The following is a 26,655-nucleotide window of genomic DNA, read 5'->3' as shown; positions in this document are numbered from 1 at the left end:
AAAGGAAACAAAAACACAGTGAAAAAGGAATTACCAGTCAAGCCCCTAGGAAGGAGAGCAGATGCTAGTTCTTCTTGCTCCTGGGAGGCCAGAGACCCACTTCCCACTTTGGTTCCTTCGGGCAAGGAGGGAAAAGAAGAATTTCAAAAAATGATTTGGCGACCAGGGGTGCATTTGGAGAGGCCAACCAAACACAGAAAGTCAGCCAGCTACGAAACTGAGCTCCAAGGTACCGGGAATGGCAGCGAGAACCTCTACAACTGGGTTTGGGAAGGTCTGCCACACTGTCACAGGGCTCCTGGAACACAGCTAGAGTACACACACACACACACACACACATGCACACACGCACAGTCTCCAACCCCCCCCACACACACACACACACACCTGCCTTCTATCATCCGGAAGCACTGCCACCCAAATCCTTACTTTTTCCATCCTTTTATGCTTTCATTTTCCCGAAACATCGTTTAAGGGAACTGACACTATGACTCTTCTCCTATGTTCAGTTTACAAACAAAGGAACTTTTTCCAAAGATGGCTTTATAAAAGTAATATTATTTAACATATGTGAGGATGATGAACCAATTTCCTTTGGTTCAGGGTGGCCTGGACTACCTATGGTATACTTTGGCTAAGAAACCAAAAATCACAGCCCAACGTTGTCCCTCCCGTTTCTGAGCAAGTACGTCTGAGCCGCCACCAAAATGGTGCAAGGCTTCCTGACCCTACTGTGGTGTATGAGCTTAGGGAACAAATCATACTCCAAGGTCCTCTAACCTTCAGTCCCAGACGGCGCTGCGAGAAAGCATGGCGTTACATGTACAGGTAACTTAGCACTGCCTAACGTGGGATCTCTATGCTCAGAAGGACACATTCATTTCACTGTCACTGAGTTTTTTAATCATTGGAGTCTGGCATTTTTTGCAAATGAAGGAAAGCTCTGAGCCACACTTCTGAAAGGAGATGTCCATGGAATCCCACTCAGTACAGATTTGGAGAGAGACAGACATCATCCATTAATAAGGGCTGATAATGCAAACGTTTCTTTTTGCAGCTCAGGGCTCAACTTTCTTGTCCTTTTATCTGGTTATGAACTTCCTCTAAATGTGAAAAAAAAAAGTCCTGAAAAATAGCAATAGCATAGTAATAATGCTGCCTTGAGAAATGCTGAGAGTATAATATTATTTCTCTTTTGTCTCTTGCCTTGAGGACATTGAGGGCACTTTGACAGCCCTTATGATTACACGAGATACAAGCTAACATTGGTTACTCCAGATGCAATTTTGCATTTCTCAAAAGAAGTACTGTTACAGCCCAGATGTAAATTTGACTATGTCCTGTACTTAATGTTCTATTACAGGTGATTCACATAACGGGCCGGCTACGACTAAGGGTGTCGCTGTCCCACGGGAGGACCGTCCCCAGCCAAATCATGGGGCTCGTGGTTGTGGCTCATGCCTTGCCTCCCCCTACGATCAATGAAGTCAGAATTGACTGCCATATGTTCGTCACTCGAGTAAATATGGACCTCAATATCATTTACTGTGAAAATAGGTACTTCGTTTTTGTTTTCATTTGCCCTGTTGTATGTTGCGCATCGGTAAGGGCCGGTGTTTTCAGCAGTCTGAAGGATTTTACTCTCCCAACGAGGCTCATTATAAATCCTGATCTTACTTTTAATGGCTGCTTGGACTGACACCAACCATGCTTTTTATTTGAAATTTACATCGCTGCCCTGATTTGCATTAGGGACAACAATGGAATGGAATTAGGATTCCCAGGCATCCAGATGCTATAACTAAGACCCATTTTGGCCGAGAACCCAGAGAGAGAGGTGGGCGGAGACATTCTTGGCAAAACGATGCAGTAAGAGGTATCTACTGATGTCTCAGCCAGACCCACTTCCTCAAGGACCCAGCCTCATGACAGGCAGTGTTCACAGAGGCATTGAGCACCTTGTCCTAGTCAGCTCAGGCTGCTGGGACAAATTACCATAGACTAGTAGCTCAAACAACAGACATGTATTTCTCACAGTTCTGGAGGCTGGCAAGTCCAAGATCAAGGTACAGGCTGCTGAGGTTCCTGAGGGGGCACGCTCTTCCTGGCTTGCAGAGGGCTGCCTTCTTGCTGTGTCCTCATATAGGGGAGAGCAAGCTCTGATCTTCCTCTTCCTATAAGGACACTAATCCCATCATGGGGGGCTCCATCCTTCTGACCTCATCTAAACCTAATTACCTCCCAAAGGCCCCACCTCCAAATACCATCACATGGAGGGTAAGAATTTCACTATACGAATTTAGGGGGTACGCAAACATTCAGTCCACAAAACATGTAGAGACAAATGAGAATTTGAGGTCCCCAGAGGAAAAAAGACAAAAAAGAAATTTGTAAAACTATTCAATGACGCTTTGTAATCCTGAGGATTTCACTGTGATAAATTAAAGAAAGATGACTCATCATACGTATGACTTGGCAGACTGAGCTCTTCTAAAAGGACTTTTTAGCCTCTGGTTAAAAGGTTCACTTTTCCATTGAGCACAAAGCAAGGGACAAGGAAATGGGACAGTGCCCCTTCAGACCTTTCACCCAGAAGTCACCAGCCCATCATCAGACTGAATTGAAGAAGAGAGAATCACGGGGTGCGGGGGGCGAGGGGGGAGGGGAGGCGAACACGCGTCGGCTGTGGGAAGGAAGCTTGGCGACGCCGTCCACCCTGGTGCCACGGGGAGAATTACCGAATTAATTTGTGGGGACACTTTTGTGGCTCAGATTATCGTCAGGCATGAAGGCAGCACATGTTTTGCTGAGTCCTGTGATTGCCTTCGGGGCGGGGGGGGGGGGGGACAAAAGAGAGGAATGGTCAAGTGGCTTAGGAAATTGACCTCTTCAGGGCCCAGCCAAGAGGAAGACAGACAGCACCTGCATTCAGTCCATTAGGAAGCGCTAAAGATGTTGAGATCAAGTTAGAAATGCCTCCCCTTTCCGGTCAAGCTTTGATTCAGAGGAAAGATTTCACCATGGGAAAAGAGTACCCGCCCTGAGCTTTTTAGTGTTCAGGGGGGTAGAAGATATCATGAACCTGTCACTATTATTTAATGAGTAACTCAATCTATTGTCCAAGTTTTGGGGGTATTTATTAAAATTTCCTCATCATGACTGTATACTTGGCCGTGTCTAAGGTAGTCTGCCATGGCCACAGAGAATCAGGAAAGATGAGTTTGCCAGAATGAGTAGCTAGAGTTGGCTAGGAATAATAAAGAGAGATAACATTTATTGAACACCTGCTACACCCTCAGCCATATGCGAAGTGCATTAGATGCACTGTGTCACTGAAGCTTGAGGACGGTTTTGTGAGGTCGGTGTTGCCCCTGTGTCCATTGGCCCCACGCAGTTTCAGCTTAGAGAGAAAGGTCAAGTGCCTTGACTGAGGCCAAGATTTGAACCCCAATCTGCCATATTCAAAAACCATGCCTCCTGTGGGATCCCCCCGCATTCCTTGTCTCTAATTTTTCTTCAGAAGTCAGGCTAAATGGCAACGAATCGGAATAACCGCTGAGGTGGAACTTTCATACACATGCAGTCATGAAAGAACACAACTACAGCCCACAAAGCGGTCTCTTCTCTGATTTAAAAGTTAGAATGTTGGACACCCAGGGAGGCAGGTAGACAGCCAGGGGATGGAGTATGGCTTTGCGTCTTTGGAAACATACGTCGGCTTCCTCGATTTAGAGTCACAACCACCAATCCCCGCAAAAAAAGACGAAGCCTCATCTTATTTACGGAACTCCCAGTGACTGTCCTGTCCCCAAGCCATCATCTAATTCTCATTCCTGTTATCACAGGTTGATTAATTCTTTTGATGCACTCCATGGACTTGAGTGCCTTATGGTGCCACTCTAGTAATTGAGATCACTTTCTGTGACCCACTTTATGCTTTTTTCTTCCCATTAAAAAATGTTTTTTCCACAACCCCTTATTAGCCAGTACAATACAGAATTATTCCTCCACTGAAGATGACAGTCATTATTAAAAAGGATCCCCATTAAAGGCAATTGCATATTGAATCTGAGGGAAAGCATACCTGTGTGTCAAGCACTGTGCTACATTCATGTCATTTCATTCATTAATCCCCTCACCAGCCTCTGAAGTTGTTTTACAGATAAGGAAACTGAGGCTCGGCGTACAAGATGCCATCAGGCTTCTGATCCTGATACAGGTCATCAGACTGGTCTAGAGCATTCTACACATATATTAAGAGGTCTTTGAACACTGAGCTGGTCACATGCACCACGGTAACAGGCTCTGAGAGTACAAAAGTGCTTCCACTGTTTTGAAGGATTTCATTCAAATAAAAAATAAAGAACTGTCTTCCCTAAAAGAATGGAGTGCCTTTTTCCCAGGGTTTATAGTTGAATTAGGGATCTGCTAACTAGAAAATAGAGTCTGCTCCTTGACTCTGCAGATCCCTAGGACAGCCTTGGGCAAAGCCCACATCTGATGCTTTCAGAGGAGCGGGCAAATTCCAGAAACACCAACGCAGGCCTTTAATGACATCCTGATTCCCTCGTTTGCAGAAAGGGGGTATAAACTGTGCTTGGAAAGCATTTAATGGTTTTAGGAAAACACCAACTAATCTGTTTCGTACCAGAAAACCATGGAATCCTGAGAAAACACTCCAAGAATTCTAGTTTGGCCCAAAATATGATTTAAATTGCTAGATGTTGAGCAATTCACTCACTGGGTAGTGTATTTTCATTCCTTTCCATATCATTTTGGTCTGGTTTGGTTTCTTATTTCCTTGTCTTTAGGGGTCAGATTTCACTCCCCAGCAGCAATCTCATGGGTTTCTTAAAGGTGCCGTAGCTAAAGGTTCACTTCATATTTGATAAGTCAGAAACCATGAAAAGAACAGGGGCAGTAAAGGGGATCAATTAAACAAAAGATAAATTCTCTTCGGGATGGACCAAAATGAATCTGAACCTGGAGAGGGAGGAAGAGAAGCCGCCTTTTGGCGTGTTCGTGTAAACCAGGCAGATTCCCCCAACGTTTTTTTTTTTTTCCAGTTTTTGTTCTTTTTCTGTGCTCCTGCCTGAGGACATTGCCGGCTGGACAGTGACAGAAGCTTACACACACACACGTACGGTCGAGCACAAGGCTGGCAGAGCTGCCAGGATGGTTTAAAAGTTTCCGTGTGGAATCCACCACAAAGTCCCAGTTAAAAGGGGCCGGAGTGAAAGCTGAGCTCCCAAATGACTCAGACGAGAAAAGATAATACCCCCAGGCATCTGTATGTCTCAGCATTTAAATTATATCCCTTGAAATGCCAATTTGGACTTTGTGCCAAGAAGCAGCCGAAGCCCTTTTTCATGGAAATACCCAATAGAAGACCAATCTGTTTAAATGAAAGGTGTCTCTAATCATTTGGTATAAACATAACATGTTTTTATTTTATTATGTAACCTTGAATTATCTTGGCCTCTAATGAGGATCTCGCATTGTTCCTGATTCTCAATAATTTCATAGAATTATGTTGTCTCAATGTGTATTCTGATACTAAAAAAAGAAAAGAAAAACCTATCTAATTATTTCAACACAATTGCTTGATCTAGCACAGTTCCTACTTTAGAAAAAGACTGTTCATATGTTAAAGGAAATAATTTTATCTAAAAAAGGTTTTCCCTCAGTGCCAAGTCCTCACAGGTACCCTGGTATAATGAAAATTGTCAGTATATTTGTTTCTAAGTCATTTAACAGTTTCTCTATTTCCCCTCCCTTCTGATTTCCAGCCTGTGTTCTTCTCTTTGTAGGATTAGTGATTATATGGATCTGACTCCTGTAGACATTGTAGGGAAAAGATGCTACCACTTCATCCACGCTGAAGACGTCGAGGGCATCAGGCACAGTCACCTGGACTGTAAGTACCTCCTGTGCACGGGGACAGCTGATCCCAGCCGGAGTCAACGGTCTCAGATGCCCTTTTGGTTTCCATGCCAATTTCTCCCTTCACATCTCCTGTACATTTGAGATGCCTGTCAGCGCGCAGTGAGAAAAAGGGAGACATAAATCGCTCCAACTTTTGTTGGGATTAGATTGAAAGCTGGACCTCCGGGCCCAGAGAAATTGCTGGATCTGCAGGCGCTCACCCGGGATTTCGTGGTCTCTTGTGTTCTCTCTCCCACGAAGTGATGGGGGAATCTTTGTCTTAAGTGCCTTTTTGACCCTTTCATTTTCTAGAGAGCAAATTCCACCGTGAGATCTGTGGTCTCAGTTTCAAAACAGACATGGGAGAAGACAAGTTCAACTAGGCCAGAGCCGCATAAAAATTCCTACTTGACTAGCAGCAAAACTGGGATGAGGGGGGAGCCCGGGGACAGGGGCAGAGTGCCTCATGTGGATACGGCAGCTCTCAAAGGTGCTGACTTTTCACTGTATTTCCAGAAAGAGGGTTATTTAGAGGGGCAGGTACCTCCATCTCCCGACTCTTGGAAGGCAGAAACTCATCTCAGCTCTTTGAGTCTGGTTCCCAGCTCCTGGCCAGCAGGCTCACCTCCGAGGCACCTTTTGTGGCATCTAAGCAAAGCAGGACCAGCAGTGTTCCGACTGGGTCCAAGCAGTAACTCACACACCAGCGTCCTCATGCACTCTTCCCTCATCAAACTCAGCAGGGCTGTTTTCACTATGTGTGCAAGGGTTCTGACAATCCCATCAGGCAAGAGGCACTGGTCTGGTGGACCTCTTAGGAAAGGGCTGCCCTATTCCAACAAGAGATTCTTTTTATGACCATTCGGTAGCCTCTTCCTAGAAAATGAGGGCCCTGCCACCTATAGTCCTAGAAGGTTCTAAAGCCGGTTCTGAGCTCCACTTTTAAATACATGCAAGGGGACACAAAGGAGATGGCACAGCTTGAAGCAGAAGCTTTTATGTAGTAAAACCGGCCAGGTGGCCTCTGTATTAACTTCTTCTTCCCTTTCTGGCCACGGTTGAGGAGAGCTGTTTCAGATCTTTCCCGCCCTTTGCAGTTGTTTAATCATTTCAAACTCAGATCTTCAGAAGCGTAATGGAGAGACACTAAGCTAGCCGAAGTCTCAAACTGTGAGCATCTTGTACTGTGTTTTTTATTTGTTTGTTTATTTATGGCGTGTTGGGTCTTCATTGCTGCTTGTGGGCTCTCTCTAGTTGCGGCGAGCAGTGGCTTCTCTTGTTGCAGAGCACGGGCTCTAGGCACGCGGGCTTCGGTAGTTGTGGCGGGCGGGCTCAGTGGTTGTGGTGCACGGGCTTAGTTGCTCCGCGGCACGCGGGATCTTCCCAGATCAGGGATCGAACCCGTGTCCCCTACATTGGCAGGTGGATTCTTAACCACTGCGCCACCAGAGAAGTCCCTTGTACCGTGTTTTAAACCCTGCATTAGCAACACTGACAAGGGAGCAAGGTCAGTGTCAAATTCTGTATATACTGTGTCTCTGGGAAAAAAAGCCTGCCTGTGAGGCTGCTCTGGCAGATTCTACTCCCAACCCAGAGTGCATGCCTTGGTATGGCCCCCCAGCGATTTAGGGAACACACTTGTTGCTAAGAACGAATGGATGTCGGGTATCACAGAAGCAGATGGCTCTTCAATTAACTGGGGGAAGAAATGATGCTGTTTCCGGCAAAGACACATCAGGTTCTTTGTAGCTGGGAATTTAGAGAAAATGGAGAAAAATCAGGATGTTTGGAGAAGCTATGAATATATTTTGGGATGCGGATATGCCAGAGCTCCAGACTTTGAAAATGAATATATTGTTCGTAAGACACAGTCGTAGACCACGTGTGGGGGGGGGGGCGGGGGGCGCTTTTTCATTCTGGAATCTTAATCGAGGTCTAAATTCAGAAACCTGATGCTGACAAAAAGGAACTTTGTCATCCTCTGTTATTATTTGGAAAACGTCATGCTGTCTCTCTGGGATTTGATTTACAGCTTGAAGAAATACAATTCCTCGGGAACAGTGAGCCAGGGCAGTTCATTTCTTCCCATAAAGCAAGGTCTCCAACAAATACATTTGATGCCATTCCTTCCGATCTACTTTTATCTCGTTTTCAGTACCTGGAGTAATTTGAGAGTGCTGAAAATAAACAACTCCGTCCGCCATTCACTATTGTGCTAGTATCCTAATTTTTCTGGTATCTTGCCAACTAATGAACAGAGAAGGTATGCTTTCAAATTCTGTGATTTTTTTTTTCACTACTTGATATTGACATGCTGGCTATTGCTTTACGATTTCATCTGCTAACAATGATTGAGTTCAGTCTTTCAACTCATACACATGACTTCTAATTTTAAGTTCTTTTAATAACCTTAAACACATGAAAAACAAATAGAATGAGCTGATAATTCAGCACAGTAAAATATACTTCACATATTTAGCTATCACGCTGTGGAATAACTCCACAATGTCAAGTAGCACACAATTAGTAAAACTGTAGGGGGAGGAAAAGGAGTGTTTTGATCCTGAAGAATTTTGATCCTAATCAGATTGAAATTTCAGCATTCTTGTAGTGCTTAATATCTTCAATCATACACACACACACACACATCAAACTGATGCCAATGTCAGGTTTTGCATTCTGTGACTGAAATAAAATGCTAAAATATACAAATGCATCTTTCTTTGTATAGTAAACATTAACATCATTATAAAGTAAGATTGAGTCTAAAATTATGTGATGGAATGTCTGATGTTTACCTAATTCTCAGACCAAAGCCAGCCCAGTAACAAAATGACAGAGCATGTAATAAGTCTTGGTTGTGTAAACATTGAAAAAAAAGCATCTTGCTTGTCCAAAGCCCTAGGCTATTACTGAAGGATGCCTTAACTGTGCCTTCTTGGCAGGAGAAGGTCATGGTGACATGGAATCAGCTCAAGAATAAGATAGAATTCTAAAACAAAGGGATGGTTTAAAAATAAACCACATTAACTATTTAGCTTTTCTTCCTAGAGCTATTGGCACAATTCCTGGTTCTGTCCATGAAAGGCAGGTTGTAGTCATCTGATCGTATTTCTGATATTTTGAGATGTGTCTTATGCTCCAGTTTATGGATAAAACTTAAAGAAATAAAAAGACTCGACAGCCTCTGCTAACTCACAATGCTATCTTTATCACTTAGATCTATTTTGCTAGCCTAGGCATCTGTAAATCCATAGATGAACTTGTTTCTAGAATAAGAAAAGTAAAAGGGGATCTCAGCTGCACCAGGATTTGACAACTCTGAGAAATTGAACCAAAAACTTTGGACCATTTACTCACCCACTAGGTTAACAGGAGACGCCTGAGAGTTCACTGGGTTTCAACACAAAGAATCACTAGGAATCATTATCTATACCAACACGGTGGGTTAGTGAAATTACACTGGGATCTCAAGGGAGTTTATGTCCTCTTCTATCATACTGTGACCAAAGACCTGTGTGATTTTTTTTTTTTTTCTCTAAGCCACCTCCCTGGAGTCACTGAACCCAATTTCATTGATTCTTCAGGCCAAATTGAGCAAATCAACATTTCAAGGTTTGAATTTTAAATCACCCATATTAGCAATTATTTGAGCACCTTTTCCTATCACCCTCCAGTTCTCCATTGCTCAGGATGTATTGACCTCAAGATGACCAGTCACATCTCCCTGGAGTCACACACTCCCGTTACCTAGAGCATCTGTGTCACTCTTGAATTATGAGAACGCCTCACCATGTACTGCTTTGCCTCTGCCTATAGCCCAGAAAACAGAAGGGCAAACCACACATGCTAACCAGAGGAACACGCTTTGCATTTTGCTTTCGCCCCTGTCTATGGAAGATGCTGAATTTGCCTTGAGATATCCTTAGGGTTCTTCCCAGGTCACATCAGCAACGACTCTCTAAAACCTGGAAAGAGTGGCCTGAGGGAAAACTTCCTTTCCCTTTATTACATTGTGTCCCAGCAGCAAGGGTCAAGGCTCGGGCTCTGGAGCAGTGGAGCTTTAGAAAGAAAGAGCCAGCAAGCATAGAAGTGGTGGCAGTTTCCTCTTCCTAGAACTGGATCCAGGATGAGGAAACTCTGCAAGATTTATTTCAGAAAGAGAGGAGGACTTTTCAGCTTGTCTATGAGATCATTAGAGTTAAAAAGCACGGCCTACCCAATATATTGGGGAGCTGTTAAAAAAGAATACAGTAGCCTGTTTCTTTCTTAATTACAAAATTCTATACATCCTAACAAAATGAATCCACTGCTACCTGGCATAATGCATTCCACGCTGTTTTGCACCAATAACCCCCACACTTCCCTCCTGAAGGCGTCTCATCACCAAATGCAAGCCGACTGCTTAATGCAGGACTAATTAGTATATCCCCTTCCAGTCTGCAGGCCCTCCATTGTAATTCCTTCCCTGCTCATTTTTTTCCACAACCGAGCATCAATCAAAGTAAGTGCCCTGCCTGCCTAGGAAACACAAGATGTCCTCCATGCATTTGTCATCTGCCACAAAAACAAAGGGGGAATGTAATTGTTGATTCGGGTATGCAGCCATCGCTTGCAGTAAAGGAAGCAACGAGTGAAGGAAGAAGGGAAGGTGTGAAGTTTGATGGCCGGACCAAATGCAGATGGCCCAGGGGACGTTTTCTATTTCCTGATCTTAGCTTTCTCCAGCGCTGGGTCTTCAGGGATTGAGCTGCCACCTGATCATTGGCTGGACATTTTCCCCCCAGAGCAAATGAGTTTTTCCTCTTCTTCCATATGATTATGAAAATTCACATGAAAGGAGATGCATTTAATAGCTGCCGTGTATGACTTTTTTTCAGAAGCCAAGTCAGCCTACATCATGTGCCTGTCCACTAACTAAAAAGACTGTCAAATGGAGACAAAATGAAGTCAGGTTTTTATGCAGGAGTGAATTAGGTATTTTTCGGTTTTGGTTTTGGTTTTGGCCGTGCCGTGCGGCATGCAGGATCTTAGTTCCCAGACCAGGGATCGAACCCGTGTCCTCTGCAGTGGAAGCTCGGAGTCCTAACCACTGAACTGAAAGGAAGTTCCCAGGAGTGAGTTAGTATTATTACTTTACATCTTTTTTTCTTTTTCAGCAAGTGCTGATTTTAGCTTTTTAAGTCCAAGGTCAGGCAAACACAGAGAACGGAGACCAGCAAGGACCTACCTACCAGCTGAGTATCCCTGCTCCACTGCATACTAGAAATGCCGAATTTCAGGCCAACCCTCAGGTTTACTGAATCCAAATCTGCAATTAACAAGATCCCTAGCAGACTCGCATTCATGTAAAAGTTTGAGAAGTCCTGACTACGCTGGTATTTAGAAGGCATTATTGTAAATACAGATCGACTAACGATCTTAAGGACTTCATTTACCCCCCTCCAATTGAATGAATTTTAGTAATAGTAGTAAAATATGAATAGTCAAGTGGCTCTGAGGGCATCTCAATCAGTGTTCAAATGAAACGAGTGTGATTACTTGGTAAAGAGATCGACTTCTTTACAAAGATGTAAAGTTTTAAATTGCAGTGGAGAAAGTTAATATTAAGCAGTAGTAGTCAACTTGTAAGCAAAAGGAGGTCTTCAGTTTTTCCCCAGGTTAATATTTTTCCATGTACTTGGCTGCACGTGTGACTAGGAACAGTCATATTTTCCCTGTTCAAGGTCAACTAACATTTGTGAGTACTTACTACATACAAGCTTCACAGTATTGCTATAAAGTTTAAAAAATAACTAAGTCGGGCTTCCCTGGTGGTGCAGTGGTTGAGAGTCCGCCTGCCGATGCAGGGGACACGGGTTCGTGCCCCGGTCCAGGAAGATCCCACATGCCGCGGAGCGGCTGGGCCCGTGAGCCATGGCCGCTGAGGCTGCGCGTCCGGAGCCTGTGCTCCGCAACGGGAGAGGCCACAACAGTGAGAGGCCCGCGTACCGCAAAAAAATAAAATAAAATAAATTTAAAAAATAACTAAGTCATGGTCTCTACCTTCAAGCAGCTTGCATACTGGTAGAGAGGACAACATGAAAACAGCCAGTTTTGAAAAGGTGGCATAAAATGAGGACTATCACGATGTGTAAACAAAACAAAGAAGCCCCAGAGGTGGGGGCCACCAAGGAAGGATAAGAAGTTCCAGGAGGCACGTTTTCCCTGGACATTGAAAGAAGATGATGGCAGGAGATATGATGGGGGTGGGCGTCGGGTAGGTGTTGAGGGCATCCCAAGCTTTGAAGAGCACACGAAAAGACGCAAAACGTAGCACGTGATCTTTTCTCTCTGCTCAGAGAGAAAGCCAGATCTTTGATTTGACTGATATATTCTTTTTTTTTTTTTTTTTTTTTTTTTGCGGTACGCGGGCCTCTCACTGTTGTGGCCTCTCCCGTTGCAGAGCAACAGGCTCCGGACGCGCAGGCTCAGCGGCCATGGCTCACAGGCCCAGCCGCTGCGCGGCATGTCGGATCTTCCCGGACCGGGGCACGAACCCGTGTACCCTGCATCAGCAGGCGGACTCCCAACCACTGCGCCACCAGGGAAGCCCTTGACTGATATATTCTAATGCAATTCTAACATGGATTCTTGGGCTTTTCCTTATTACTATTTCAGTTAGTAGCTGCTTTTATTTTCATAACAGAAACACCTGATACTTGAGAGTAACTAACCCATTGCTCTCATAAAGCATGATCAAGAAAACGAAACAGTACTTCTAAATCATTCATTTTCGCAGAAATCAATTAACCTAAATAAAATCAATTCCAGTACTTCTTGTACTTTATACAAAATGAAGAACAAGATGACATCGTTTTTCTAAAAAACACTTTCTTTAAAATGTTGATTTAATGACACCCTGCATATCTCAAAAAAAAAAAAAAGCCCTCAAACTTTTTTTTAAACACAAATGAGCAGCATAGGATTTAATTTGTGTATGTGTTTAGCATACAGCGTTTTTCCATTAATATAGGGTTAACTAAAGAGCAGGTTATTTGAAGCTCTTGAAGAATTCCCACCCCCTCTCTGGCCTCCTCAAATTTGGGGGGAGACACATTAGCCAGAACCCACCTGATTACAAGTAACAGAAAACCCAAGTAAAAATGACTTCAACTTCCTCTGTAATCGTCTTCACTTTCTCTTCATGATCAAAAGACAGCTGTAGCACAGCCAATGATCAGTTCCTCACAGGACAATGTCCAAAGTCAGGAAAGGGTCAGTTGCTACTTTGTGTTCATTTTTTGAAAGAAAAGAAAATATTCTTACAGGCCCTCCAGGAAAGTCTCATTGTCCAGCATTTCATCAAATGTCCCAGCCTCAGCCACACGCTGGAGGGAATTACTGTGGCTGGTTTAAACAAACATTTATCCCTCCTGAGACTTGGGGGAAGACCACCACACATAAAGCCCCAAATGGGAGTTCTATTACCCAGGAAGAAGTGGCGGAATAGCTGTTCAGAGGACACTCAACGGTGACCGCTACCTGGGAGAATCTGTAATGTTTTCACAACAAAGTACCAGGACTTCTGACGATCCACAGAACAGCTGAACACATGACGTTTGTCTAGGCTCCTTTAAATAGTCCCGATTTTACGGAACACTAGTTTTCGTATACCTGTGCCTCACCACTTAGATAGTTCTTGCTCAAGATATTTAATAGGCTTAATGAAATGACTGCATCCAGAAACACAGTCTGCCAGAGACATAAAATAAACCTGCCTATAAGGGGGAAGGGGAGGGTGGGACGAATTGGGAGATTAGGATTGACATATATATACCACCATGCATAAAACAGATAGCTAGTGGAAACCTGCTATAAAGCACAGGAAGCTCAGTTCGGTGCTCTGTGACGACCTAGACGGGTGGGACGGGTGGGCAGGGGGTGGGAGGGAGATCCGAGAGGGAGGGGATACAGGTATGCGTACGGCTGATTCACTTCACTCTACAGCAGAAGCTAGCACAGCATCGTAAAGCAATTATACTCCAATAAAAATTTAAAAAGATTCACCTCATCTTTTTACCTTTTTTTAGGTCTCCCTCCATCCCAGCTTAACCTCCCCAGTACTCCATTTCTCTTCATTATTTTTTTTGGCTGTACGCGGGCCTCTCACTATTGTGGCCTCTCCCGTAGCGGAGCACAGGCTCCGGACGCGCAGGCTCAGCGGCCATGGCTCACGGGCCCAGCCACTCCGCGGCATGTGGGATCTTCCCGGACCGGGGCACGAACCCGCGTCCCCTGCATCGGCAGGCGGACTCTCAACCACTGCGCCACCAGGGAAGCCCTCTCTTCATTTTTAAAGGAAGGTGAAAGATTTACCCAGGCCAGGTTGGACCTGCTGTGCTTTCATAGGCCTCCACGCCACTTTCCATAAATCATCACCATGATAAACTTACTAGTAAAAATGACTGATAAGCATCTGTCTCCCGTTCAAAGACAAGTAAATCCTTATTTTCAGAAGGAAGAAAACATTTTCAACAGTCTCCCACAGTAGAGAGACTTCCCCCCTGAGTCTCGTTGTGCAGTGTTTCATCATACTCCAAACCTAAACCAATCCCCGGGAAGGGAGACAGAATTTCTGGGACCAGTTCAGACTCAGACAGGAGTTCAGGCCAGTGACAGATTTTGCTAACTTTGCTATCCCCCAGTGCCCGGCACAGAGAGGCACATTCAAAACAATTATTTATTGAATGAGTGGATAAATCCACCATTTCCCTGATTTCCTAGTCATAAATCTTAACTCCATGCGCAAGAGTTCACTGTGTCCCTTTATATAACAAAACCCCCAACAAAAAAGGTTTGGAGGCTAAAAAATACTCTGTTCTTAACTATTTCAGGTCAGGAATAAACAGTACTGAAACTCCCTGACTGGACTGAAAACAGCTTAAAAAAAATCTGAGATCTCGGATGTCACTCGTGCCAACAATTACTTTGACTCTTCCGGTCCTAGAACGTGATCCCCTCAATGTTCAAAAGCCTTGGTCTCCAACTCAGCACGTTATCATCAAGGAAAGGGGAATTTAGTTTTTAAACTTAACAAATTGATATGTTCTCAATCAATGAAAAGTTTTCTACAGGATTCAGTATTAACAGTTAATAAAAATCTGTCAGTCGGCGGCGGTGATATAGGAAAAAACCTCTTCTGGGGTTATAAATCACACAGATAGCAATTCAAGCAGGGCCTGTCATTAGGATATTAGGGGGAAAATCCATAGATGATGCATAGTCATTCACAGACCATCCACGGGTCTTCTGTCCTTAAGCTCGTAACTCACATTAAAGTATCAAATATCATTCAATTTGATCAAATATTGCTCAGCACGTAAATTTACAAAAAAACCAAAAACCAATCTCTGGATGCCTGCTATTTAAGACATCTAGCTCACTAATTGCAAAATCTATAGGAAAGTCTGCACGGCATCAAAGCCTGGCTTGATCCTATGAGCAGTTCTAAATGAAAAACTGTCTCTATTGTAAGTAAATAAAGCGCTAAATGCACAGGTCCTGGCTCTAATGCTGTCTCTCTTGTGGGTTTTGAAAATGACCTCTGTAAGCATCAAGGACTATAACTTTTTAGATAAAGAAACCTGTTCTTGTTTTAAGTCTATGTCAGGTTCATTCCCTATAGCCCACAGTTTTCAAAAGCAGAAGAAAAAGTAATCCAGAATTTAAAAAAGAGAAAAAAAAAAAAAAAGTCCTGTTTCCAGAATGAAGTTCCCTGTCAGCCTGCCTTGGGCCTTAGGTGGAGAAGCAGAGATTAAAGAGTCAGTATTCTTTTTCATGTTTCATCTGCCAGTTTTGTGAATGTAGAAAGAAAAACCGGTAGCTACAGCCAAGCACCCAACGGTGGTATTAAGTAGAAAGTGTGATTCGAGCACACACCCCCTAACTTCCACGCTCTCCACATTAGTGAATTCAAAATTAATTTTTGAGTATCTAGCAGAAAACCCCCCACTGCCCATTCTCTGCAGCCATTGATGAAGGTAGCTCAAGGGGGGGTGAGCTGAGCAGCAGATGCACCCTCATATTGCCGTGACGATAATGAAGCTCTTTGTTCAGCTGTGTGAATGTCAAGTGTGAAAATCTCCGATGATCTCACCATTTCCTATTTATTCTATACTTACCTGAATACACCAAGTATTACAGCTTTTTAATGCATATGCAAACCTCTAAAATGTCCTTTTGTGAGACACTTTGCTAAAAGACCGCTTTTGAGATGTCTTCTTCATCTCCTCTTCAGACTGAATTAGACTGCTTCCTTCTTTTGAAGACACAAGTAACTCACTATTTAGAATCTTTGGCTTTGATTTTGTGGAACAGCCCAACAGGAAGAGACCATGTTCTCTTTTTTCCTCCATATTTCTGAAGGCAAACTTGGACTGATTTGTTTTGAGTTACTAACAGAGTTATGTTCCTGCCACAGACACAGGCTTCCTTTATGTCCTTTCAATCATCAGTCTATCTCTGTGGACAAAGTTTTCCTAAGGAACACTGAAATCCCTCTGTTGGTCACTGCGTGCAGAGCCATAGATGTGCACTCCAGCAAGAGCTCATCAGATTTGGCGGCGGGGGGGGGGGGGGTAGTTTTTCTCTATAAGGAGTACATTTCTTGTATGCCTGCCACTAAGCTCAAACCAAGAGGCCAAGTGACTTTTTAAAAAGATAGTCAATCAATCTGAGCATCCAGTCTTTGTGGGGCAAAGTGTGTATGTGATGTAAAAGGTCACGTGTCCTAACACATAAGCGTTTTTCTTTGGATTGAACTGCATTTGCCACTCCCTTCACAATTAGGGGTGGGTGGTATTTTGACACTTAGAGACAAAAATGGTCAAATGAGCAGGGCTAGAATGGTTCCCCCAGCAAGATGTAAGTCTCTCCTTGTCTCTAGTAGTTTCTTCTCCCAAATGCAGGGTCATTTCTGTCCTCTGAAGAGCACAGTCTGTAACTCAAAGGCACCTGTAGCTTGGAAGGTGGAGCAGTACTGATGACAACTTCTTGGTTTTCCTCAGAGCTGAGCAATTACAGCCAAGCAATTGGCTACATCCTGGACTTCAGGGCGCAAAGGAGCAAGTTGTCGTGCAGTAGCAGAGGCATCCGCGGTTATACCTGAGACCACCCAACACTGAAAGGGCATCTGGGAGAAACACAGTCAGCCTCCCTGTGTCTTCACGTTTACCCTCTAAAACCTAAGAAAAGGCCATTTCAGTGTTTTGAGACCCTTAAATAAAAACTAATCCCTATTGCACAGTCTTAAAGACATCTTTCTAGAAATGTTATGATGTGACCATTGAATCCAGTGGGCACACGTAGGCTGCTCTACCAAAAGGTTTGGACAGCAAAAAGTAAACTTTGGGATAAGCCAAAGAGAAGATGCCAGGTTATGTGTTAGAAGTACTCAGACCGTATCACAGTGTAAGACTAAAAATAAGATCCTCATAGATATTTCCTCTCTCCCTTGGTTTCCTGTTTGAGCACACTGTTATGAATGTTCTCCTGGGCTCATTGGTTTGATGAGGATCTATCTCTTTTCAAGGGACGATTAACTGGTTTTTAAGGACCTCCATACCAAGTAACTTACATCATGCTATTTCTGGTTTTCTCCACAGAAGGGATTTTGTGAAATAGACTAACACAGACATTCTCTCATTTCTCTCCATTATTTAAAGCTAAAAAGCCCAAAATAAAAACAGCAGCCCTGGATTAGAGAGTATCAAAAACGTTTTTGTGTTTTTCAAGTTGTCTAATTTATTACAAACTAAAAATCTCTTTCAAACGGGCACCAAAGTGGCTTTTCTTCCTGAGCCGATGAGGACCACATGGGCTCAGGAAAAGCTGTCAGATCCTGCCTCTGGCGCAGCTGGAACGATCCAACTGAGTTGCCAGTATGATTTTTTTTTTTTTTAAAGCAGGAAGCTTCATCCACAAATCATAAATTCATATTCTAGAGCCCCAAGCAAAACTTATTCCGCGTTCATTTTAAAAGAAGCAAAATTCCATTGTGACCGCTTTTATGGGTCCTCCTGAAAAACAGACGCAACTGGGGTGATCTTTTCGTCAACATTTCATGCTATAATAGGAGCTAACTCAGCGCCTTATCTTGAGTTATCTAGATTCCCACGGATACATGGGGGTGTCATTCAGAAAACACTGATCCTCAGGAAACAATCATGATCCAAGACCATGCTGGAATGTCTACCTTGTCAGAATTCTGTTTGTCAGGCTGGCCCAGGGCAAATTAATGGATTAGGTTAAACTTGTCTTCTTGAGCTGACGGTGATGGGTCCCTGGATCTGCTCTGTGGTGTGGACCACGGTAAGTGAAGGCACTCAGGTAGCTCCTGACTCCCCGGGGAACCCCTCAGGGGTCCTTTTCTCCGCAGCTCTTTCACCACCACTTCATCACGTAAACTTGCCTGGCCTGCCTCTGTCTCACCGAGGTCTCCTCTCTTTGCTAGATGGCCCTCGGCCTGGGTGATAAATAATATTCGTGGAATCATGGGTCCTGATAACTTTGTATTTATCTTCTCAGGAAACACAGAGGCACCTAATCAGACCCAGAGTCGTGCTGCCTTAACCCAAAAAGGTGCATTTCAGAAAGGAGATTTTGTTTGTTTCTCTGTTTCTTTGTTTGTAAGTAAGAGAAAGTATTATTAGGAAGGAGAGGGCGTGGTGATCTTTCTGCTGATTCTGCAAATCTAATTTGACTTTATAGTTTCCGTCTCACTTTGCCCCTTGCTATGCACTGTATTGTGGGGTCTTTTTTTTTTTTTTTTTAATATTTTGCCTGCTTTGGGTCAAATTCCAGTCGAAAATCCCCAGCCAGGCTGGGCTGGTCTAGCCTACCATCTCAGTGTTTTCTTCATGTGACTCTATAAAAGGGGCTTCTTAGTCTCTTTGCCTTTATTAAAAACACTAGAACCATTTGAAATTATCCCTTATTCCAGATACACAGCAGGTAGAATTATACACCAACCACTGATTGGGATGCTCCAAGTATTTCTGTGAAAATAGTAGGCAGAATTTCATAACCCATCCTTCCTCTATTAATAGTTAACCAGGTTGAGAGGATTTGAATAAAAGCACATCTTGTTGCATGCAACAATGGTTTGACAGAAGTGCTGTATGGCAGAGTCAGTATTTTACTGCTTTCAGCTTCACTACACAGTTTTGGAGCCGGGGAAGCCATGCATGCCGAATGGCAGAACTTACAATCGCCTACAAAAGCAGAGTACAGTCGTACCTGTGGAGCCTCACCACTAAGAGAAGGTGACAGTTCCGGGTTTTAAAAATACCCTGAACTGTAGAATAGTTTCTGAATAGAACTCACCGCTCTTTGAAGCACTCATCAAAGCAAGGCTTTTTCAAGCAACTGTTAAGACATAAGTATTACATTTTACAACCATCCATTTCGTCTATTGTGAGACAAAAAAAAAGAGAGAATGGGAGAAAAGCGTTGACGTTTATATGTTTATGGATAAAATATATGGAGGTTTGATTTTTGACCACTTTCAGAGCTAGGAAGAGTGGCTCCGACATGGTGATGGGAAGAGCTTCCACAGCCTTAAACACAGCCCTTTTCCAAAGTGACTTCCCTTTACCCATCCAACCCCCCGCCCAAAAAAAATCAAAATGTACTTCATGAAACTATTGTATATGGAGCACTTATTGGCCATAATTAAATGGACAATATGAATTTACTACGTCTTTAGGACTCTGGCTTGTTCTGGTTTAGAGCAAGATGATTAATGCAAATACATATTACTTGAGATAACCATTTAGCAGCTAATTTAGCCAAATTTATTACAGCAGTTAGAGGTTTTTCATTTTAGCAGACGGAGACAAGGACGTGCCAAAAGTGGGCAGCGTGGACGAGTGCACACTGCCCTCTAGTGGCCGGCCAGCTGGCGCGCTGTCGGGGGGTGTGGAGTCTGCAATTCGTATCCAAGCGATAACAGCGGGTTGTGCACGTTTCCGGCATCCTTTTAAACCCTTCCCATCCGTAGCACTTTATTTCAGGGGCTGATTTACTGCACTCTTCCCCCTTTTACTAGCTCAAGCGTGCCCAGATACAAATCAAATCCATTTCAACTTGGCAAGATTTTGGTTAAAGTATCATTTTTAACATCTGCATTTTAAAGCTCTCTTTCTGTGGATATTTAATGGCACGTTTCACATTACTGATTGTTTTTACTTGTTCCTTCATTTGGGGCCATATTTCAGCGTCTGCGTGGAGCTGTCACTCTGTTTGGCTCTAGCCAAGTCAAACCTGTGCTTCGCTTAGGCCGGTGTTTCTGTCTGACTTGGTGAGGGAATGTATTTTGTTCCAACGTTCAGCAAATTTCTCACCAGAATCTCCCCTGACTGACCCATGTAGATTTAGTTCTTACCATAAATTCTGTTCGACAAGATCAAAAGGAACCGATACATAAGGACACGGGTTGATACTGCTCGCACTGAGGTGAAATGATCAAAGACAGAGGAGGAAAGCATCTTTGGAACCATTCAGATATCCAGAATCGCAAAGAGAGCTACCTGGAAGCTATGAATAAATCACACCCAAATCTGCCTTTGTTCCCATCCGATGTCAAACCCACTGACAATATCCACACCGCATTAGGCGTTCTGTGAGCCAGAAAGATGTGCAGTCCTGTTATCCTTCCTTTCACACCATGACTGTCCAAAATGGAATAAAGTCTTGCTACAAACGCTAGTAACCCTAGCTCCAGAGCTACTGCTCCACTGAATTGGTGATTTTATTTGTCCTACTAATGGCATTCTACATTAAGCGTACAGAGGGGCACCCCTGGCTGGGTGCGGGACCTCCCCTTTCTTTTTTTAAAAATTAATTTATTTATTTTTGGCTGCGTTGGGTCTTCGTTGTTGCCCGCGGGCTTTCGCTAGTTGCGGTAAGCAGGGGCTACTCTTCGTTACGGCGCGTGGGCTTCTCATTGCGGTGGCTTCTCTTGTTGTGGAGCAGGCGGGCTTCAGTAGCTGTGGCTCGCAGGTTCTAGAGTGCAGGCTTAGTATTTGTGGTGCACAGGCTTAGTTGCTTAGTTGCTCCGCGGCATGTGGGATCTTCGCGGATCAGGGCTCGAACCCGTGTCTCCTGCACTGGCAAGCGGATTCCTAACCACTGCGCCACCAGGGAAGTCCGGGACCTCCCCTTTCTAAGCTTCAGATTTTGCAGAGATGATAACCATTTCGTCCCAGTCCTAATATGCAATGCCTTCTATTCTGTTTTTTCACCAGTGCTGAACAAGGGCCAATGTGTGACAAAGTACTATCGTTGGATGCAGAAGAATGGAGGATATATTTGGATACAGTCTAGTGCCACAATAGCTATTAACGCCAAGAACGCAAATGAGAAAAACATCATCTGGGTGAATTATCTTCTGAGGTATATTTTGGAATTCTTTTTCATTTCCATCTCAGTTATAAAACATGCAGCCCAATGGTAAATAGCTGAAATGTTGTATTATCTTTTGACAGTATCTGGTGTGGAATTATATGGAAATTCTGCTTTTCTTTCCACAAGATGCAAAGAAATGGGAAAAGTTCAAAGCCATGTCGGTAGGGACTTCGAGGGCAGATTTGCGAAATGTTCAGTAGTTCTTGGTCTGCCAACCTTGGGGCAGTTCTGCAGAGGTTGCTTTGGTTTCCCCACAAATGTTCGGGCCAGAAAAAGAACACAGACGTTTGCCTCCAGTGGAAGCGTTCAAAAAGCATCTCCTTCTCCCCCACACGTTCTCATACTCACGCGCTCCAACCCTTGTGAAAATTATGAAAAGGGGATGCGGAAGAGGTGGCAGAGTTCATATTCCTCCTGTATCCCATGTCTTTGAAGTCCTCCGCGTATCACGTAGGGTTGGATTCCCCAGACATTCAAGTGTTGGTAAGCAAAGGGAGTCGCTTTGCCAGAATTGAGACAATGTCAGTGTAAAAACGAAGGCAGTCTTCTTTTGCCTGCCCTGGGATCTCAGGCAAGGGTGACCGCTGTTTTAACGCATCCTCCAATTTATATCCATTAATGCAGCCAAGCTCAACAGCCTCCTGAATTCCAGCGTACAGCACCCCTCGTCTCTCCGTCCTCATCTGCTGCCTGTGGATTCAGGCTAGCACCAAAGTGACCAAGACGCATAGCCTGGGTGGTCTGCGTCTGGGGACAAGCTTTCTGGGAGGTTCTCCACCAATCCTGCCATGAAGCTATCCAAATGCTCAGCCTGGCTCCCTCCCACCACTGTCACTCTAGTCTTTGGCTCCTCTTGGCCTAAAGCCACCAGGCAGGGCCCACATGGGGTCTGAGGAGGAAAACTTCCAGCGGGTCTTATGAATGGAAGTTGTTGCCCTTTGACTGAGAATGCCGACAGGGAGTACCGAATCCCATTTTTCTTTGAGACAGAGATGCAGACAGCCATGGCTCATCAGCACGCTGACCCTTCAGAGTGTGTTCGCGTCCGCTGGTGACGACTTGAAGGCATGAACGTGCTTGCTTCCAATAGCGTATCAATCAGACACTGATGATTATTGCTCTAGAGAGGGCTTTAATGTGCACCACTTAGAAGAGTCTTCATTCATCTACTTTCTTTTCCCTTTTTTGACCTCTTCTACTCTACATTAATTCTCTCTAAAGGTAAAAGTATGGGTATCTAATGGGGCTTTCTCCAACGCCTGCTCTTCATGCAAACTATCCCCTGTGTTTGTGATATGCTCAAGATGGGTTCTGCTATCAGGGAATTCTCCTACTTAGAGGTGTACGGAACAGTGGCTGTATGCAGTGCAGAAGGTTATAAAAACTCACATGCCGAAGAGAAGACAGAATATTGTGGCACTGACATTCACTGTGCCAAGGAGACCCGTTATTAGTAAAAATTAGACATTAGTAACAGGGACACCCTAGACTGTAGGATGGCCGTCCCCCAGGCTGCTGGAGCCTAGGGCACTAAAGTAATCCCTATGGTTGTTCATCTCATTCAGGGAGACTTCTTCCCTTCTGGATCTTTCTTACTGCCTCATCAGCCTCATGACTTCCTACTCTGCCCCCAAACAGAGGGAGTGAGGAGGGGTGAGGAGAGGGCAGCTGGTGCTACTTTGGGTCAACACTTGGTCTAGCCTAGGATCACATGGTACAAGCTCATGAGCGTTTGGTGTTCCTGGCCCGCCTCATTCCATACGGAGAAGAAGGAAGCAGTTTGGGTACCAAAGCCCAGCCTTCAGGCTCAAAGAGCCCCGATCTCAGGCATGCCAGACGTGTTTCAGCTGACCTGAAGACTCACCCTGGGTTCAATAATAGAAGACTGGGAGTTGGCCGACAAGGGACTGGTGAACCCACATGGCATCTGGACCAAAGGAGACTGACATACATGAGCTTCAGCAGAGGAAGCTCCCCAGGTCTGTCACTCATCAGGATCACTTCTCCAGGCTGGAGGTCTAGGAAGAAGGGCCTTGGCCTGATAGCAACTACTGAAGTTGGTTTTTCTTTCCCACATTCCTGTCCTTTGTTCTTCCCCAAGCAGTATTTTCATGCTCCCTCTTCCTGGCCAGAATCCCTCACTTCTGGGCTCCATCCAGGCTTGCACGTCCCTGTTCTGAAATTACTGCTCCTCCGGTCTTCTTCCTGTACCCTCACAACACCTGGTAGAATTACAGAAACTGTGTAAGGGCTAAGGCTACCTTCCCAGCATCTGGTTCATTGGATCATCTAGAGAAAGCTCTCTGCTGACGCTAATTCACACTAAGGAGTAAAGCCCTGATGAGTTATCTTAGTGAATGAACCCCCCTGGGATATTGGCAGTTTTAGTGTAGTTACTGAAACAGTGACTCTTTGATACAGGAATTTCACTAGAAATTAGCTAGTGAGTCATAGAGACCTATGGAAGGTCTCTGGCTGACTGGCCATGATAGAAGGACAGAAGAGGGATTTTCCATTTGGAGGCAAGAGACTTTCCTAGTGCCTTCAGATTATGCAGCTGGTACTGCTCACATGCTGGCCTGGCCTTGAAGTGGCATTTCTAGAAGATCGCTGACTGACCGAACACACTCCCTTTTCCAGAGGAGGCTTGTTTCTGAATTAAAAATAGAACAAAAATGAAGCACTTTTGTACAAATGGGGTTAGCTTCATTCTTTCACACTGGGACTCTCCCCACTGCAATCAGATTTCCAGCTAACAAGCCACAGGTGTACGCCACACGAGCGGATGAAAATGTGATTGTAATGGGTGTGTTGACAGTTCGGTAGCCATAATCCAGGCAGCCCAAGGTGCACCTGTGCGTCTGTCAGATCGTTAGGTGCTGAGGGCTCTGCCCCCCAGCTTCCCGCCCCCATAGCCTTAGAGCCACCTGAACAGCTGAGGACACTCCGTCAAGGAGCCAAGACAAGGGTACTGGAGCGACGGACTCATCAGGAGCCCAGGAGAAGGCAGGGCACACCGGGAGGCAGGGGAATGAATTGTTGAGGGTGCTTCTCTCATCCTTCCTTCCCCCAGGTGTGGTACTGGGAGGAATGTCAAGCAGCCCAGTTCCCTGGCCCCCAGTGGTACCTGATCATTTGAAAGCTTTTTGGTGGCTTTCACGTAGCATTTGGGTATTCAGTCATTGTGGCAAGGTGCACCTGTTGCCCAGCGCATGCAATCCAAGCTTCTGTAAAAGTCCCATGATGAGCTGAGAAATGATTGCATGCTTAGTCTTTCAAACGCTCTAAACTCCAGAAGTTTGGGGGCAAGGAAGTGGGAAGAAGATGGTCAGAAGCAACCCATCCAGAATGGTTATCTGCACTCTTGATGAACACCTCCCTCCTCCACAGCAACCCCGAATACAAGGACACGCCCATGGACATCGCACAGCTTCCCCACCTGCCGGAGAAAACTTCGGAATCCTCAGAGACCTCCGACTCTGAGTCAGACTCTAAAGACACCTCAGGTATTACAGGTATTACGACTTCTCCGTGTTCTGCAGTTACGGCTTGCCTTTCCAAACTTGAGGGGTGGGCAACGGCCAAAGGAGTGTCATCTGAACGAAGCAACCGGTCAAAGTTTATATAGGGATATATGTCACATCAAGTTATTACTGAGTCTTTCTCAACACATATATGTATATATACTTATATACCACTACATACAGATGTACACACTACGTTAAGTGTGTGCACGTACATACAATACACATGTTTATGTATGTGGTGTTATGTAAATATATACATGCATCTAAATATGTATAAATATATACATATATGCATGTTGTGGTATGTATTCATACACATAGGTATATTATGGTATATAAACATATATACACAAATATACAGAGAGATTGATTGATTGAGCCATCACTTAATGTCAGTCCTCCATACAGAAGAAGCCCGGCCCTAACCCCATAGCTAGCTCCAACCTCTTTACCAGAAGCAGACAGCAGTGCTATCTCTGTTGCTCCAAGACAGACCGTGACTTTGAGCCCCAAATATTCACATCCTCACCAAGCTGGGATTGAACCTCTAAAGATACTTAATGGCATCGGTAAATGACTCTTTCTGGGTGCCGTCTGTTACTCATTTTCTGAATCTGTGCTGAACAAATCCATGCCTTCCCATTCCTCGTTATTTTGGGAAGCAAACTTTGAGTAGTTCTTTGGAGCACAGGAAAGCTAATAGAAAAATTTACTTTTCCTCCACTTCCCAGTCCCCTTCCACAGACACGCATAGATGCAAGGGGCACATAACTCATAGAATTTACGGCTGCAAAACATCCTAAGCCTCTCCTAACCCAGCCTTTTCTGCTAAATAAATGAAGGCCGGAGTAGTTACATGATTTGTCCAAGGTGCTAGTCCAGGCTGCCATCCAAAGGCAGAGCCATAAAATCAGCATCATCCCTAAAGGTTCTGAGGTTCTATCACTGAGAAAATCTATCCTCCCTAAAATGTGCCAGATGACTAGGGCACACGGGCCACAAACCCCATCCTTAGGGAACATGCTCTTGTACCGTATTCCCTCTACGCCAGACACAGCTTCAGGGAGGCCGAAGCAGGTGGGGAGGATCTTGACTGATTTCCTGTAAATTGCGTTCATTCGAGAAAGTTCCTTACTAGGGCAGAGTTCTAGAACAGACAATCTCTGCTCCTTATTCATATAGCATATAGCAGTGAACAAAAAAGACAAAAATTCCCTGCCCTGTGGAGCTTAGATTCCAGTTGGGGGAAGAGACAGAAGTAAATAAAAATAAAACATACAATGAATCAGATGGCGTTCAGGGCTCTAGAGAAAAATAACTTTAGGAACGGAGACTATGGTTTTCAATACTGAGCAGATATTTACCAGGGGAAGGTGCAGACCTCTTTGGAAAGTCACCTTGCAAATCATCATTTTTCTGTGTCACTACCACCTTATTCCCGGTTTATTTACTACGGAGTCTGTGAGCATTTTCGCAGAACATCTCGAATGTTAACGTGCCTAAGAATCACCTGGGGATTCTGTTCAAATGAAGAATCTGATCTAGTAGGTCTGGCCGGAAGCTTGGGATTCCGCATTTGTAGCAAGCCTCCAGGTGATGCCAATGCTGCGGGCAGGTCCGGGGACCACACTTCTGAGTCAGGGTCCCTCTAATCTAGGTCCTCAAGAGAGGGAAAGCCCAGGCTTTAAGTAACCGAGGCAGTGGAGCAGCTCAGGATAAGGCGACGCCCCCCCCACCTCCGCCCTCCCCTCCCCCC

The 26,655-nt window shown here is 44.5% G+C and overlaps 2 protein-coding genes across 4 annotated transcripts in view; one reads left to right on the top strand and one right to left on the bottom strand.

The window, feature by feature from the left end:
• Nucleotides 1-26,655, bottom strand: part of EGLN3 (egl-9 family hypoxia inducible factor 3) — a 253,852-nt gene that overhangs the window by 94,582 nt on the left and 132,615 nt on the right. The window lies entirely within an intron of this gene.
• The window catches only part of NPAS3 (neuronal PAS domain protein 3), an 836,449-nt gene that overhangs the window by 807,998 nt on the left and 1,796 nt on the right, over nucleotides 1-26,655 (top strand). Inside the window, exons 7-10 of one of the 2 annotated variants that reach the window (XM_060143810.1) lie at nucleotides 1,364-1,557; nucleotides 5,811-5,917; nucleotides 21,213-21,360; nucleotides 24,763-24,878. In XM_060143810.1, coding sequence (XP_059999793.1) covers nucleotides 1,364-1,557; nucleotides 5,811-5,917; nucleotides 21,213-21,360; nucleotides 24,763-24,878 — 565 coding nt within the window. Of the gene's footprint in view, nucleotides 1-1,363; nucleotides 1,558-5,810; nucleotides 5,918-21,212; nucleotides 21,361-24,762; nucleotides 24,888-26,655 lie in introns of both variants that reach the window. The other variant, XM_060143799.1, reaches the window with a different exon arrangement.

The sequence above is a fragment of the Lagenorhynchus albirostris genome, chromosome 1 (assembly GCF_949774975.1).
Source record: "Lagenorhynchus albirostris chromosome 1, mLagAlb1.1, whole genome shotgun sequence".
Lineage (NCBI taxonomy): Eukaryota > Metazoa > Chordata > Mammalia > Artiodactyla > Delphinidae > Lagenorhynchus > Lagenorhynchus albirostris.
Note: the sequence above shows the minus strand (reverse complement) of the source record. Positions and strands in the feature narration are given on the sequence as shown.